At 37.2% G+C, this 18,218-nt stretch overlaps 1 protein-coding gene across 5 annotated transcripts in view; it reads right to left on the bottom strand.

The window, feature by feature from the left end:
- The window catches only part of SPAG17 (sperm associated antigen 17), a 250,275-nt gene extending 244,455 nt beyond the window's left edge, over nucleotides 1–5,820 (bottom strand). For all 5 annotated transcript variants that reach the window (XM_003933530.4, XM_074381189.1, XM_074381188.1 and 2 more), the window contains exon 1: nucleotides 5,667–5,820. In XM_003933530.4, coding sequence (XP_003933579.2) covers nucleotides 5,667–5,756 — 90 coding nt within the window. In that variant the 5' untranslated portion in view covers nucleotides 5,757–5,820. The remainder of the gene's footprint in view (nucleotides 1–5,666) is intronic.
- Nucleotides 5,821–18,218: the final 12,398 nt, after the last annotated feature.

The raw sequence follows: 18,218 nt of genomic DNA, 5'->3' as shown, positions 1-18,218 counted from the left end.
TATCTCTCTCCATATACAAAAATCAAATCAAAATGGATTGCAGACTTAAATCTAATTCCTGAAATTATGAAATTATTAAAAGAAAACATTGGAGAAATGCTTCAGGACATTGGTCTAGGCAAATTTTTTTTTGTGTAAGAACTCAAAAGCGTATGCAAACAAAGCAAAAATAGAGAAGTGGGATTATATCAAGCTATAAAGCAAAGAAAACAATCAGCAAAGTGAAAAGACAACTCATGGAGAAGGATAAAATAGTTGCAAATTATCCGTCTGACAAAAAATTAATAACCAGATATTTAAGGGGCTCAAACAACTAAATAGAAAAAAAAAATAATCTGATTTAAAAATAGGCAAAGGATTCAAACAGACTTTTCTCAAAAAATGTAGTAATTACCAAAAGTTATATAAAAAGATGCTCAACATCACTAATCATCAGATAAATGCCAATCAAAACCACAATGAGATATCATGCCACTCCAGTTAAAATCACTTTTATCAAAAAGACATGAATAATGAGTGTTGGCAGGGATGTAGAGAAAGGGGAACTCTTGTATACTGTTGATGAGAATGTAAATTAGAACAGATACTATAGAAAACTATATGGAGATTTCTCAAAAAACTAATGATAAAACTACCATACAATCCAGCAGTTCCACTATTTGATATATAGCCAAAAGAAAGGATATCAATGTATCGAAGAGAGATTTGCACTTCCATGTTTATTGCAGCAGTATTCACAATAGCCAAAGTATGCAATCAATCTAAGCGCCCATCAACAGATGAATAAGTAAAGAAAACTGTATATGCGATACAGTTACACAGTTGAATACAATTTAGCCATACAACATGAAATCCTGTCCTTTATAGCAACAAGGATGGAACTGGAGTTCATTATGTTAAGCGTAATAAGGGAAAGATGAATATCATATGTTCTCACTCTTAGGTGGGAAATATAAAAGTAGATCTCATGAAGATAGAGAGTAGAATGAAAGTTAACAGAAGCTGGGAAAAGTAGCAAGGAAGGAGCATAAAGAGAGTTTGCTTAATGGGTACAAATACACAGTTTGATAGAAGAAATAAACCTAGTGTTTAATAGATCAGAAGGGTGACTATAATTTACAATAATCTGTCATATATTTCAAAAAAGCTAGAAGAGAATAATTTGAGTGTTTCTAGTATAAAGAAAAGACAAATATTCAAAACAATGAATATCCTAGTTACAGTCATTTGATCTTTTCAAACTACATGATTGCATTAAATTATCACATGTACCTCTAAAATGTGTACCTCTATTATATATGAATAAAAAAATAAAATGGATAAAAAAATGTTAAAGGATACTAATATACTAACACAAAAGGATCTTATTGCCTTCAAGCTGAAATGAAGGATGCTAGACAGTAACTGAAAGCCATATTAAAATATAAAGTTCTTTGGTTAAAAAAAAATGCATGAACAAATTTATTTTAAAAGTTATTATAATTTTGATTTGTAAATCCACTTTTTATTTTCCACAGGATTTAAAGAAAAAATTGTAAAAATAATTATAAATCTATGCTAATGAGTACATAAAGAGGTAATTTGTGACACCATAACGTAAGTTATGCAGGAGGTGAGGCTGTAAAGTGAATTTACATAAGAAATTGATACTAAGTTGGTATCAATTTAAGACAGATTATTATAACTTTATGAGATTACATGGTAACCACAAAGAAAATATCTACAGAATATACACAGAAGAAAATGAGAAGGTATTCCAAACATGTCACTAACAAAAATCAACTAAAGAAAGACACTAATGGAGGGAGCAAAGAACACAACAAATCTGTAAGACATATAGAAAACAAAAAATAAAGTAGTAAAAGTAAATCTTTTCATACTAGTAATTACTTTAAATATAAATGTATTAACCCTACAACAACAAAACAGAGACTGGCAGAATGGATTAAAAAACAACAAACACAATTCAGAATTGAAGTATATGCTGTTGGCAGAGATTTACTTTAGATATAAGGATATGCATCGGTTGAAAGTAAAGGGACAGACAAAGGTATTCCATGCAAATATTAATAGTAACTAAAAGCGAGCAGGCTAGGTTAAGCAACTACAACGCAAAAGAGACTTTAAGTCAAAAGTTGTTATAAGAGACAAAGAATAAAGATGCTCATCATCACATCATTAAAGAAATGAAAATCGAAACCACATTGAGATATCACCTCATGTCTGTTGGGATAGCTATTATTAAAAAATCAAAAAACAAAACCAATAAACAAACAAAAACAAACCTTACCAAAAAATAAAAATAAAACAACAACAAAAAATAAAAAGTGTTGGCAAAGATGTGGTGACATTGAAATCCTTGTACATTGTGGTGGGAATGTAAAATGACATAGCCACTGTGCAAAATGATAACGGTAGTTCCTCAAAAAATTAAATCTGGGCACAGTGGCTTACTCCTGTAATCCCAGCACTTTGAGAGGCTGAGGCGGGAGGATGGCTTGAGTCCAGGAGTTTGAGACCAGCCTGGGCCGCATAGACCCTATCTCAAAACAAAATTAAATACACAGAATTGCCATATGATCCAGTAATTCTACTTCTGTATACATACCCAAATGTTTTTAAAGCAGGGACTCCAACAAATTTTTGTACACCCATGTTAATACCCACGTTAACAGCAGCAGTACTCACAATAGCCAAGAGGTGAAAGCGACCCAAGGGCCCATCAGTGAATGAATGAATAAATAAAATGTAAAAAGGAAAGAAATTCTGATGCATGCTACAGTATGAAAGAACCTTGAGGACATTAAGTAAAATAAGAGTCACAAAAAGACAAATACTGTACGATTCCACTTACATGAAGTACCTAAAGTAGTCAAATTTGGAGAGACAGAAAGTACAGTGGCAGCTTCCTGGGGCTGAGGAGAGGGAAGGATGGGGAATTAATATTGTTTAATGAGTACTGAGGGCTAAGGTTCACAACTCCTCCTCTCACTGTGGCCAGTAGAGCCTGCCTTGATCATTGCATGGAAAGATTTTAATTTCTACGATACCAGCGCATCTTTGACTTTCTAATGCTGCTAGAGATCATAAATATAATGTCTATGTCACATACATACTAACACAAAAGGATCTTATTGCCAATGTACCTAAATATTTTCTTTTTATATAATTTGAGGTGTGATATTCCATCTATACCAATAGGTTAAATCTTTTGGTATAGCAAAGAGAGTAAATGACCATTTGTTTGATGGAATTAATTTAGGAGTAATGTATACCCAGAAGTGGTCTAACCTACATTTTTCTCCCAATCTAAATGTGTCAGATTTACTTAGTGCACATATTAGTCTTCCTACTTAAAATAATCATGCTCCTTCATTGTACCTGTTCAAATTCCACCCACTGTTTAGGGCCCAGGTGAAGGCATTTCCTGACTATCTCAGCCCATATTTATCTTCCTAACCTCTAGTCTCTATTTAATCATTTAGTGCTTAGTGATAGAATGCTTTGTATTATTTGCTTTCATTTTATATTTAAAACCAACTAAAATGTATGAAAAAACTGACAATTATTCCAGCCTGAAGGGACAATCTGAGACAGTGATACAAGGTAAATTCAATAAAACCAAATTGTGAACTTGTTTATTCTCTTTAAAGCCTACCCAATATGAACATGAATTCAAAAGTACTATTGATTTGGATTATCCAATAAGTTAATTCTAAAAACTGGTTTATGGAAAACTGGAGGAATTCTTTCCTCCTCCCCCACCCCCAACACACACACATAATACAACACACACACTAGCATACACACTCAATCACACATACTTCGACATGAATCACAAGTGTATGGAAAGAAACTCTCTGGATACTAAAACAGTAGAGTACACTACGTGTGTTCAGGATTCACACATCCACAGTCATCTGCAACCTAAATTCACAGTCTGTTGCATTGGTGGTTAGGACATGCCTCCGGGCATTGAACTGCTGGGTTAATCTGGAAATTATCTTTTTGGATCAGACATGAAATCAAGCAGAGAAAAATGTGAGAGGAGGTGGAGGGTAGTTGTCTTTTTCCTGCAATAAAAAAAAAATATGTGTGCCAACCAACTGAAGAAAATGGAGTTCACTCTGTATAGTTAAAAGCACATATTACTTTGAGTTCAAATTCTTTCTATTAATACATAAGATTTATTGAAGTTATATTGTTTGAGTAGGATCAAGAAAGCTGAATATTATTTCAGGTTTTCAAGCCATAAGGACAAATAGTGCCTTTAGGTTTTCCATTCAACTAGGAAAATTCTAGCTTCGTATTTGCAGCACGAAAGCTAATGCACTGTCAGCACCTCCATCAAACCCCGTTGTTCAGCAGTTTATAATTCAAGCAGAAATGTTCACTCCAAGACCAAACTTGGCCTATACAATCTCAAAAAAAAAATGGAGAAAAAATTATTTTGGCGAGGGCTGACTTATAAAAGCAAAAGAGAGGGTGCTTTTACAAAGTGCTTTGAAAAACAGCTTTGAGAATTTGAGAAAGTAACTGGGGATCACTGAGTTGACATCCGGCATTACTAAAGTTATAGAAAGGACCCAAAATTCCATGACATCACATCAGCACCAGGAGTATCATAACTACTTTCATGAAATTCTTCATCAGGACTAATTTCCTTATCAAACAGAATTGCTGTTAATAGGAAAAAAAATCAATCGTAGTGGAAAATAAAGACAAATAGGTAAAAATTTCTCATGAGGGCAACACAAGATTTTGGATCCATTTTCCCTTTAAGTTCTAAGTCTCTAGTACCTTATAGACACATATAAAATGAAAAAAATACTTTACCCCCACTTATTAAAGTAGTTCACAATGGGCTGGAATTTCCAGAAACAACCTTTCTCTTCCCAAATGCTAACTTGGACTTAAAAACACTTTAATGTAGAAGGGGATTTCCAGCCGCAGGTGACGAGAGCTATTGCGCTCCTCATTCACTGCAGGTGGGTGGGGAGCCAGTGAGTTCTGGGATCTCATGCACTTTGAAGTCCTGTGGCAGGTGGGTTCTAGATTGCCTGGTGCCTTTGTGGCATCCTGTGGGTAAGTTGGCTGCCAACCCCTCATTGCTCTGATCTCCCACACCTTCAAAATATGTCAAAGCCTTAATAGGGTGGGATCAGGGCATTACATTTAAAAATCATCTTTTCCTATCTATACAAAGCTCCCTTGTACTAAAAACAGTGTAATTCTAGGCACTCCGTGTCTGTTTTCACTCAGCATTTATTAAAGCCCTATTACAGACTAGGCCACAGATGATTTGATAAGATTCTCATCCTTTAAAAGACGTCAGGAGAAAATGAAAAGTACATGAAAAACAACAACAACAACAAAAACTCCAGTACAGTTGTGGAGTGCCATCCGGACGACTTCACTGAAAAGGGTCTGGGGGTGTCAGAGCGACACCTCCTCTCTTTCTCACCAGCCTTTGAAATCACACTGACTCACCTGCTGGGTATTCCCTTCCTTCTTCCCTTCAGTTCTGCTCATTTATCAAGCACTCCCTGTCCCTGGGACCCTGGGTCCCGGAACCTTCAGGCCCCAGAGACACTGAAGAGAGGGCGAGGCTGAAGGCGTCGCCTAGGAGGGTGTGGCAGAGACGGCTTCAGGGGCTCCAGGCTCACCTGATTGAGCTGTGCAGCTACGAGCGAGGGTTCCCATATCTTAGAACTGGTGTTCACAGTCCCGCCCGGTTTCTCTTTCTTGGGCGCCATGCAAAGGACGAGAGGAGCATTGGCGTCTGCACTGGGCTCCGGCCCTGCCTGAGCGTCCCTGCTGCCACGGTAACCGAAGCCACGCCCAGTCCCTGAACGACGTCGGCTCCCCTTCCGGGGTCAACCGCTTCCGTCTCCATAGCAACGGAGTTTCCCCGCGCGCGGCGCTCGCGGGCGGGGTTCCAAGGCCCGCGGTCAGAGCTGAGGACGTTTCTGCGGGAGAGCTGCGCAGCGGTGGAGGGCAGAACGAGGCTGGCCTGGGCGGCCGGGCTGCGCGCTCCTACGGCCTGAGGGGGGTCTAGAAAGTCTCAATGTCTGGACTCCCATCCAGGACCCCTCCACCAAGATTTCTTCCGATCCTAGGCCGGGCGCGGTGGCTCACGCCTGTAATCCCAGCACTTTGGGAGGCCGAGGCGGGTGGATCACGAGGTCAAGAGATCGAGACCATCCTGGTCAACATGGTGAAACCCCGTCTCTACTAAAAATACAAAAAATCAGCTGGGCATGGTGGCACGTGCCTGTAATCCCAGCTACTCAGGAGGCTGAGGCAGGAGAATTGCCTGAACCCGGGAGGCGGAGATTGCGGTGAGCCAAGATGGCGCCATTGCACTCCAGCCTGGGTAACAAGAGCGAAACTCCGTCTCAAAAAAAAAAAAAAAAAAAAAAAAAGATTTCTTCCGATCCTGAGTGACCTGGATTGGAACTCTGACCCCTTCGGGAGGCAGCGCATGCCGTTTTTTCCCAACCGCTCTAATCTGCCCCAAGTCCTTCCTCTGTGAAGCCAAATTTGTCTCTCCTTGACCTGGACATTCTGCCCTGGTCTTAGTTCAGCTGTGGAGCCTTAGTAAACAAATCCAATCACCCTTCCAAGTGACTCCTTATTTAATTGTAGATGGGATTCACGTACTTCTCTGCCCAAAGGGCTCCAGTTCCTTTAAACTGCCTTTTATTGATTGGTAAGTAGAATATTTTTTTTTTTCCCCTTTTGCCCACCCTACACACGTCAATATCTAAAATACCCTGGTTGGACAAACTTCTCAAAATAATGACAGTAATAAAAGCTATTTTTTCTTGAGCAATGGTTGTATGCTATGCAAGATTATTTCATTTAATTCTCACAACCACCTTATCCCAGTTCCCACAGTGTTTGATTGATGGCGCCAGGATTAGATCCCAGGATACTCTGAGTCACAGATGTAGTACGGATAATTTCTACACTGTTGTCCACTACTGTTTTAGGCCTGCCAAAATCAGGGATACCCTCTTCTGGAGCTAGATTTACTTTTGTTTTTTGTTTTTTGTTTTTTGTTTTTTTTTTTGAGACGGAGTTTCGCTCTTGTTACCCAGGCTGGAGTGCAATGGCGCGATCTCGGCTCACCGCAACCTCCGCCTCCCGTGTTCAGGCAATTCTCCTGCCTCAGCCTCCTGAGTAGCTGGGATTACAGGCACGTGCCACTATGCCCCCTAATTTTTTGTATTTTTAGTAGAGACGGGGTTTCACCATGTTGACCAGGATGGTCTCGATCTCTTGACCTCGTGATCCACCCCCCCCTCGGCCTCCCAAAGTGCTGGGATTACAGGCTTGAGCCACCGCGCCCGGCCTACTTTTGGTTTTTATTACAGTGAGACAAATTTGAGGACACCCGGGGGAAGACCACAATCAAAAGTGTCATGCTGTCTCCTTAGTCATATAAAATGCAGCACTGACCAGGGCTTAACTAGCCATTAAGTCCCTGCACTTTGCCTAGAGGTGAGATGCTTCAGCTATCTCACTGGCCCGGATGAGTGAGGTGATGCAAGCCAGAAGGTTAATTTCACTGGGCACAACCTGATGAATGGGTGACCTTCCACAGGGGAATGTTCTAAACCTTTTCATTGCTAACCCTTTTAATTTTTTTGAGGAATAAATTGAGGGAAGCGGAATAGTGATATCCAGCCACTAGCTTCCTTTTTCGTTTAGGGAGCACTTTTAATGATGATTTCAAATTTTGTTCATAATTTAGACCATGAAAGAAAGTTTCTCTTTACACTCTAATTCTTTAATACAGATACAGTCAGCCCTCCCATTGTCACAGTTCTTCATTCCTGGATTCAACCAACTTTGGATCCAAAATATCAAAACATAAATAAAGAAATACACAAATAAAGAAAAATACAGCGTAACAACTATTTTACAGCATTTACATAATATTAGATATTATAAGTAATCTAGATAGGATTTAAAGTACAGGAGAGGATGTGCATAGGTTATATGCAAATACTAGACTGCTTTATTAAGGGACTTGAATATCAGACATTTTTCTATTGGGGAATGTGAGGGGTCCTGGAAGCAATTCCTGGTGGCTACCAAGGGACCATTATATTAAAGAAAAACAATTTCTAGAAAGAGTCTTTCGCAGAAACTTTACTGAAAAATACAAGTTTTTATTTCTTAGAATAAGTACAGTTCATCTTTTTGGGAGGGAACAGACAGATTCTATGGCAGCCTGGCCATAGGGCTAGATAATTTACATCTGGAAGCCCTCTCTTGTCATGAGAATAAAATAACTGATGCATGGTGAGACCAGAGAGATCTGCCAAAAAAGGATTTTCTTGAGAGTCTCCATAGCAACACCTAGGCTGCTAGTGATGAATTTTCACAGTGTTTTCTCCAAAATTTTGTTCTTCACTAAAATTTTCTTAGCATTTTGTAAGATGAAAATTTTCTTTGTATTATGGCTGGAAAATAAAGTTGTGTCTCTTCCATACACACACAAAAAATTGACCTAATCATTAATTATTCTGAATTTTAATCAAGTTTTTCTCATAGTTTTAAACTGGGGGAAAAAAGTTCTGCTTTTTTATTTGAAAGGTAGTAAAAAGTTTGTTGGCATTCTGGTATATAAAAAATTTAACTAGATGTTTGTGCATGTCATGTTACATTACTAATTTTCGCTCTTCTTGAATGTGAATGCACGCTTCAAAATAAACTATTGCCTGCAATCATTTCAGCCAAATCACTAGCAGGTGATTAACAAAATAGGTTGCAGATAAGAAAGAGAAAAAATGGAATAAGGAAAAAAAAGTAAAATTAAGTGTTATTTAAAAATTGCAGAGATAGTGTCACTATCTCTGTATTTCTTACAAGTGACAGCTGTCCAGCCACAATACTGGCAGCAATAATTTGTTTGCAATACTTATTGTGACAAAAACTGTCTAGATGTTTATCAAACATTTCCTTTTCTTTTCTCCTAATATGTAAGTCAGACACTTTTTGGCCTTCCTTATTCTTAGATACAAACATGTGACTGAGTTCTAGCCAAATCTGGCGTTGAAAAGTGTCTCCCAGCATTTTTGCTCCATATTGGGGTGGCATTGAAAACCTTATCTCTGAATGATTTCTGTGACAGAGAGGTCTCCCCTTCCCCTGAGAATCATCCTGCTCCTCCCACCAAAGGCATTTGCTTGGGACTGTTAAGTAGGTAAGAATTCAACTTTTTTCTTAAAGCTGCTGAAATATTGAGGCTTGCTGTAGCAGCTAGCATTACCATAACTACCCTCACATTATTGATAATTTTCATCTGAGAATCACCTTTTAATAAATCTAACACCAGCCAGCCTTTCCGAAACTGCCTGAGAAAACAACCTTGTTACTTTCAGGGAAGCAATACACAATGCTGGCCACTACCGATTGGTGAGCTATAATGTGATCCTGACTTCACCCTTCACCTTGCCTTCCATCTGCATATACAGTACATCCCTTCACTCCTTTATCTAGTAAATAAACTTCTTACTTTAAACAAGTGGTCTGTGTATTTAAGTAATATAATAAACGAGTCTTATATCACATATACTTAGGAAAAATTTTGCCTATTTTCAGAAGATAAACCAACTAGATCCATCGCCTAGCTATCCATATACATACTTTATAATTTTAAAAATGATTTAAAGGAATTGAGCATTTTAAAGGCCGAAAGCAAATACTTCAGGATGGAAGGGTGTATTTCTAATATAATCTTTTATAGTTTCCTTGGTTAAGTCCTACCAGAATAAATTTAAATATAGAAGGTTTTCCAAAATTGATTTAAAGAGTTTAAAATAAAGGTTTTATTACAGAATGCTTTTTGCCCAGTTTCGGCCTTTTTCATTATTCTAGGGAAAGTGGTACTCTAGATAATTTATGACACAAAAGGGGAAGAAATTATACGGTAACCAAATTTATAAGGGGTTTCATCATAGAATCGGTCTGTTTAATTTCAGAAAATAGGTGTGAATGACAATGTTCATAGGTTTAAGTAGCAAAAGTCATTCAGCCAAAAAGGGACCCTGCCAAGAACAGAAAAAAAGCATTCCCATCTGTCATACATTTATGCTTTTTTTTTTTTTTTTGGTATAATAAATTGTTTCCCCCCACTAAATATAAGTTGAAACTTTATAAGCATATACTTTACTACATAAATTTTCCCATATGTCAGTGGCTAAAAGAAAACGATACTATTTGGAGAATTTTCGTTCACATTGGCAGGGTTACTCTTGGTTTGTTTGATTTAGTTTTTCCACTATGAGTTTGCATTTAGTATGTTGAGTTTACCAAAGACTGTCCACTTTTAGGGATGCACAATTTCTTCAGGCTTTGACTACTGAGTAAGTTATTTCTTCAAGTATTAGGCTTTGATCTTATAATTCAGTCTTACTGTGTGAAGTCAGCCATATTACTTTTCAGACCTGAAAGGTTTAGCCAACTATTGATGCATCCAGCGTTTGCACTGTTGTCAGGTAACATCAGGAACTATGGACCAATTCACTTCTAGACCAGGATTCCGGGTGTTTGAAATCCGTTTAGCTGCAGCAACCAGCTTGCCTTGGGTTGAGAAGGCCTCACAGATGTCTACTGATTTCTCCAGTTGGTATCCTACATCCAAGAACACCTCTCACTATACCTATGTCTTGCTCACACCATGATCTCTGTTTTTCTAACCTTCAAAACAGAGTACTATAAGCCTTGTCTTTGGGTTTTTATTCTGTGTGATACTGAGGGCTAGGTGTTATTCAGCTGCAGGGTCCAAAGCATATGGAGAATATTATACTTGCATTCTATATTCAGCATTAGCTTCTTATTTATTTGTGAGTGCTATTTAAAGTGTTGACTTTAATCTTTAAAGCCCTCATTGTTTAGAAGCCAGTTACTCCAGATATCACATCTCTCCCTATGCATCACTGTGGCAATTAAAATCAGCTGCACTGCTTACAGTTTGTAGTCCCCCATGAATTCTGGGGAGCCTGGGAGTAGATCACTTTCCAGAGAAGAACTTTCCTAAGAATCCTCAGTTTCTGTCAATGATAAAAACAATATTTGGAGTTTGAAGTTTTGGGCTTGAATGTATTGTCATATATCTGTAAGTGTCTGGAACCATAATTAAGTGCTGTTGATTTAATTTTTATGTTATTTGTAGTGAGAGAGTTTAGAATACCAAATCTACATTTAATGAATCAGAAAAATAACAGATATACTTAGTAAAAATGGACAAAGCTAAAATTCATCTGTTTTTTATTTATTAGTGTGGGAGTTTTCACTCTAGTGTTCTCTCAAGTCTTCCTTTGAATCTAATTTTAATGTCTTCAGTGAAGGGATTTGCCCTGAATCCTTAGGGAACCGTTTCAAAATCTATAACTCATGGTAATTCATTTCTCTAAATGCTTACCTAAATATTTCTTAATGATTTATCACATCTGTTACTTGTAAATTTGTGCTATGTTAATAACTTTCTTTTTGCCATATACAAGGTCCAAAAGCTGTAGTTGAAGTAAACCTACTTCAGCCTAACAGACTGCACCAAGTAATATTATGCCAGATCATAGAACAATCTTTTGGAGAGAACAGATGATTGGTAATGAGGCTTTGAAGACCTGGAAGCACTATGTATGAGGCTTAGATGAAGAGTGGTGTTCACCACTTTTCTTACCTATCCTTCTTCAACTTCTTATTTCTTTTTCCAGCCTAACCCTCAGGCTTCTTCAAAAACTGCAGGATATCACTAGGAAGGTTTCCAAATGACTTCCTAGGAACTTTTTCTCTCACTATGATCTCGTAAATGTTAAATGCAACGGTGCATACTCATGTTTTACTATCTTACCATGTATGCCGATCCATGTTTTCATGAATTAATTTTGCTTTGCTAGCTTCCAATTTTTGTTTAATATCCTGTTACGGAAGGAAGCCCAACCAAAGGCTACAGGATACCATAGTGCCCCATTTATTGAGAAGGGTTTATCATTCAGTAAAATCCAATTACTTCATTTCCTCCTATATTTCAACATCATAGATGATTTGCTTACTTAAGAACTGTAAAATGTTCTTTCTTAGTATTTTATACTATGTTCATCTCTTGGTTAAAAAAAAGTTTATGTGATTAAGTAAAATTATATTTCCCAGTTGATTGGTTTGCCATTTAGAGGGATAAGAATGTTAGAAAAAGAAGGTTTTGGGTGGGTTTGGTGGCAGGTGAGGAAATTATGATTTTGATTTTAGACATGTTCAGTGTGTACCCTTGAGACATCCAGATATCTCAGGCAATTGGATTTGTGGGCCTGGTGCTCACAGCAGAGATAGATATGGGTAAATCATCAGCAGATGAGGATGAGTTTGCCTGGAGAGACCACCAAGCGAGCAGGGGAGCAGAACCTAGAGCTGAGCCTTTAGGAGACTGTGGTTGTGAGGAAGAAAATAGATATGTCACTTTGGGAGGCTGAGGCGGGTGAATCGCGAGGTCAAGAGATCGAGACCATCCAGGTCAACATGGTGAAACCCTGTCTCTACTAAAAATACACACACAAAAAATTAGCTGGGCATGGTGGCGCGTGCCTGTAATCCCAGCTATTCAGAAGGCTGAGGCAGGAGAATTGCCTGAAACCAGGAGGTGGAGGTTGCGGTGAGCTGAGACCACGCCATTGCACTCCAGCCTGGGTAACAAGAACAAAACTCCGTCTCAGAAAAAAAAAAAAAGAAAAGAAAAGAAAAGAAAATAGATATGCAACCAAAGAAGTGTGTCACTGAAGCCAAAGGATAGGGTGAAAGCATTTCTAAAATGAGGGCGTAACCAGCAGTGTTAAATGCTACTGAGAGGTCAGGTGAGAAAGACTGAAAAATTCTTGCTGGATTTAGGGAAGAAAAGGTCAGAAGTAGTTAAGCTACTCTGCTTTAGCTACACTCACTTGAATGCAGTTCCTATGCAGGTAAATTTTCCTACTGTTCTTGAGTCAAAGTGATCTTTAAGAGTGGATTTTTTAAAATTACGTTTCCAATACTTTTATATGTAGTGAATTTATGGGCTGAAGGAATTAATACTGTTAAAACGTTCATACTACCCAAAGCACCTTAAAGACTCAATGTAATCCCTATCAAAATACCAGTGGCATTCTTCACAGAAATAGAAAAAAAAATCCTAAAATGTATATGAAACCACAAAAGACTCTGAATTGCTGTAAAGCAAGCAATCCCAAGAAAAAGAACAGAGACAGAGGTATTAATAGTATATTACCTGACTTCAAACTAAACTACAAAGCTATAGTAATCAACACAACATGGTACTAGCATAAAAACACATAGCCCAATGAAACAGAATAGAGAAACCAGATATAAATCCATACATTTACAGTGAACTTATTTTCAACAAAGGCTGCAGAAACATACCCTGGAAAAAGAACAGTCTCTTTGATAAATGGTGCTGGGAAAACTGGGCATCCATATGCAGAAGAATGAAACTAGGCCTTTATTTCCTGCCATTTAAAAAAATCAATTCAAAATAAATAAAAGATTTAACTCTAAGACCTGAAACTTTGAAAGCACTAGAACAAAACATGGGAGAAATGCTTTAGAACATTGGTCTGGGCAAAGATTTCTTGAGTAGGACTTCAAAAGCATAGACAAGAGACACAAAAGTGGATAAATGTGATCATATCAAGTGAAAAACTTCTGCATAGGAAATGAAACAGTCAGTAGTGAAGAGACAACCGACAGAATTAGAGAAAATATTTGTGAACTATTTAAATGACAAGAGATTGAAAACTAGACTATATACAGAACACAAACTACTCAATAGCAAAAAAATAAAAATAAAAAAACAAATAATTGGATTAAAACATGAGCAAAAGATCTGAATAGACGTTTCTCAAAAGAAGGCATACAAATAGTCAACAGGTAAATGAAAAAATGTTCCACATCACTAATCATCAGAAAAATGCAAATCAAAGCCACAATGAAACATCATCTCACCCCAGTTAAATGGCTTTATCAAAATGACAAAAAATAGCAGATTCCAGTGAGGACATAAAGATGAACTCCTGAGCACTGTTGGTGAGACTGTAAATTAGTACAGACACTATGGAGAATGGTATGGAAGTTCCTCAAAAATCTGAAAATAGAGCTACTGTATGATCTAGCAAGCCCACTGCTGGGTATATATCCAAATGAAAGGAAATCAGTATATTAAAGAGACGTCATCACTCCGTGGTCAATATAGGGAATCAACCTGTGTCCATCAGTGGATTGGTGGATAAAGAAAATGGGGTACATATACACAATGAAATATTATTTGGCCATAAAAAAGAATTAACTCGTGTCATTTGCAACAACGCGGGTGGAACTGGAGGACATTATATTAAGTAAAATAAGTTAGGCACAGACAGATAAATATTGTATATTCTCACTTATATGTGGGGGCTAAAAAATTGATCTCATGGAGGTAGAGAGTATAATTATGGTTATCAGAGACTGATTAGGGTAGCAGAGGTGGATGGGGAATAAAGAGGTCTTGGTTAATGGGTATAAAAATACTGATGGAATAAAATCTAGTGTTCAGTAGCATAACAGGGCAACTATAGTTAATAATAATTTATTTCATGTTTCAAAATTCCTAGAAGACTGGAATTGGAATGTTTGTAACACAAAGAAATGATAAGTGTTTGAGGTAATAGATACCCCAGTTACCCTAATTTGATTGTTACACATTGTATGCTTGTATCAAAATATCACGTTCCCTACAAATATATACAACTATTATATGTCCCCAAAAATTAAAAATAAAAATTTTGTTTAAATCGCATAAGCTGAAAAAAAATCATATCTATCGTAATACACAGTTTTTATTGCATACATTTTCATATTTGTAAATTTTTTAAGATATCGGCACTGGCTTCTATGCACAGTATAAAGAAATTTTCACAACACTGGCATCCTTTAAGTTTTAAAATGTAATAGTAAAGAAATTAGCTTATTAAAATCTACTTTGAGCATGTTGTGTGAATGCATCACTCCGAAAAGGGAGGAAGGATTATGATATATTGAGGGAAAAGCCCTATCCTGCATTTCTGGCAACTTACAAATACACATTATCAGAAAACTTCCGACAAAGGTTTTACCTTTTGGCTGACAAAAATGAATATAAGGAAAGAATATGAGAAAAAAGAAAGCACTTGAAGTCAGACATTAGGAAGCAAAGGAACACAATAAAAGACTCATTCAAAAACAAAGTAAGTTCAGACAACGCACAAGTCAATCAGCAGAACAAATCATGCTTCCAAAGGTGGTGGTATAGGTGGTTTTCTCCCTCCCACTCCACGTCTGAATGAATCTATTCAGGTCTTCTGCCATTTCCTTTATGGGAGCCAACTGTTTCTAACTCTGCCCACCCAAAGAACGGCTTTATTGGCTCTTTCTTACATTTCAGCTCTGTTCTATATTAAACACAACAAAACTTCATTCTTTGTTATGCTTTGATTTTTGTGTTTTACTTTTTCTTTTGTAAACAGCAGTGCCTTCTTTATGCTCCCATGTTTTCGTTTATGTTTTTTAAGCTGGTTATAATCTTTAGGGTTCTATTTTCGTTCAAAATCAAGTTACACCATTTGCCAATCATCCACATTTTAAAACTTTTACGATTATTTTTGCATAACTGTATGCCCTTCACCTGAGCCAGCTGTCTTAATCCTTTAGAGTGCGGCCATTTTCCGCTACTATACTTTTGGGTAATAACCATTGCCAATTTTATCCCACTAAGTAAATTCCTCATTTTATTGAAGTTGTTTTTATAAAGCTTAAGTTACTCACATTTATACCCGTAATCTCTTCTCCCTCCCCGTTCAGTCTGGTAGGTACTTGAAACCCTATTAAGCTATTTCTTATCACAGTTTCTAAAACTCCTTCTGATATTAGCTGTTCCACTTGTCATATACTACTTCTTCAACAAAGGAGGCTAATTAAAAAATTAGAGAATCCAATCCTAGAGCTGAGAGGCACTTTGAGAGGGCATCTTGTGCTCAGGGAACAACATTCTTTCTCCTGAGTTCAATTCTCTGCCCCACTCCTTACTGGCTGTTTGAGGACCTTGAGCAAATTATTTTACCCCTTTTTGCTTCATTTTTTTTTTAACTTTGAAGAATGAAATGGAAATAATTACGTTTGCATTATAGGGCTATAGTGAAGGTGAAAATTGTAGCTATAAGTTCGTAGCACATACTGTGTCCTTGATAAATGTTAGCTCATATTTTTAAAATAAATGTTTTATTTTAGAATAGTTTCAGATTTATAGCAAAGTTTCAAAGACAGTGTAGAGGGTTTGCATATATCCACATCCAGTGTCCCCTATTGTTAAAATCTTAAATTATTATGACATATCCGGTTGCAACAAATGAACTAATATTGATATGCTAACTAATAGTTTTAACCTAATGTCCTTTTTCTGTTCCAGGAGGCCATCCAGGATACGACATTACATTCAGATGCCATGACTCCAGAGGCTCCTCTGGACTGACAGTTTCTCAGACTTTCCTTGTTTTTGAGGACCTTGACAATTTTGAGGAGATACAATAATTTGTGAAGGGTTTCTCATGCTTAGCCTGGAGATTGGGGATTGGAAAAAAAGACCAAATGTGAGGTGCCGTTCACACCACAGCATGTCAAGGATTCATGCTATTAACATGAATTATCATCGATGATGTTAACCTAGATGACCTGGCTGAGGTAGTTTATTAGACTTTTTCTCTGCAAAGTTACTCACCTCCCCATACCTTTCCTCACTGTATTATTGGGAAGGAAGTCACTATGTTCAGCCCACACTTAAGGTATGGGGAGTTGCACTCCAACATCCTTTAGGGGCGTACTATGTATTCATACCTAAATAACTTGAAATTCTTCTGTATGGGAAATTTCCCACCTCATTAATTTATTTATGTAGTTGTTTGCTTACCTCGGTGGGACTCACGAATGTGTATCCTTTGGTTGTATTCCAAATTTAATATGATATTTATTTATCGTATTGTTCAGCTGGTTGCCCTAGCTTTGATAATTGGGAAGCCTTTTAATTGGCTCTTGTGTCTCCTTAATATATTCCCTTATTGGATTTTTTTTCTTTAATTTTCTGGCGCAACAGATGCTTCAGGCTCATTCATTTGCCTATTCGCTGACCCAACCCTAGAAGCAGCCAATTTTCCAAGGAGCCTGGATTCCCTTTCCTGGAGAATGGTTGAACATGGCCGTTGCTACTGGAGTATCTTTTGTTTCTAGACCCTCTTGGTGGACAGATCTAAGAAATAACCTATGTATATATACGTATTTATATATAAAATTACTTTTTTATCCATTTGTGTTTATATTAAGGTAAACATGAGTTCACACTGATATTTCTCACTCTAATCCATATGGTTCCTTTTAGCCTGCTAATATTTTATTAGCTATTCATTCATTCACTTATTGATTCATTCAACACATTTTATTGAGTATCTATTATATGCCAGGCCCTGTGCTCAGCACTGAGCATTAGAGGGCCTGGTAGATAGTATCCCTACTCTCATGTAGCTTAGAATTCAGTTTATGCCTTAAATTTTTACTTTAGTTCTTTGGTACTACCAAGGAATGACGCCAATCACAATAGCCTATTTCACATCTCTCTGCATTTTCCCACCATAGTCCATTCTCCCACTTCCAAGACTGTGCTACCTTCTACTGATCATTCATTTTTCTCTCTACCCTCATTTCCTCCGTCAGCTCTTTGCCCTGTGGAGTTTTCACCTTTCATTAAAACACTCCAGCAGAAGAGTGGTTTATATGCTGAATAAGCGTATTCTACTTCCCATTTGTGTTGCATATTTGAAAGCTCTTTCATTTCTCACTTTTGAGTATAGAATTATTTGAAGAATGACAGTGTATTACCAAAGTGCTTTGTCTAGGGTGGCATTACCACTCACATGTAAATTCATATGGGGTTTGTCATTACCTACTGCTATCTGGAATTGGAGGCCGTGTGTCATTCTCTTATGAAGACAGTCTGTACTGATGCAAAACTGTACAATACCTCTGATTTTAATGCTTTTCCTTGCTGTTTACTGAAAAGATTTTAATGTTTTAATGATTTTAATGCTTTTCTTTGGTGTTCATTGAAAATCGATAATTATATCTCCTTCACTCTGAAGGTCATTATATTTGCCTTC

Source organism: Saimiri boliviensis, chromosome 11 (genome assembly GCF_048565385.1).
Source record: "Saimiri boliviensis isolate mSaiBol1 chromosome 11, mSaiBol1.pri, whole genome shotgun sequence".
In the NCBI taxonomy this organism is placed as follows: domain Eukaryota; kingdom Metazoa; phylum Chordata; class Mammalia; order Primates; family Cebidae; genus Saimiri; species Saimiri boliviensis.
The sequence above is the reverse complement of the archived record's forward strand: the minus strand, read 5'-3'. Positions and strand labels throughout refer to the sequence as shown.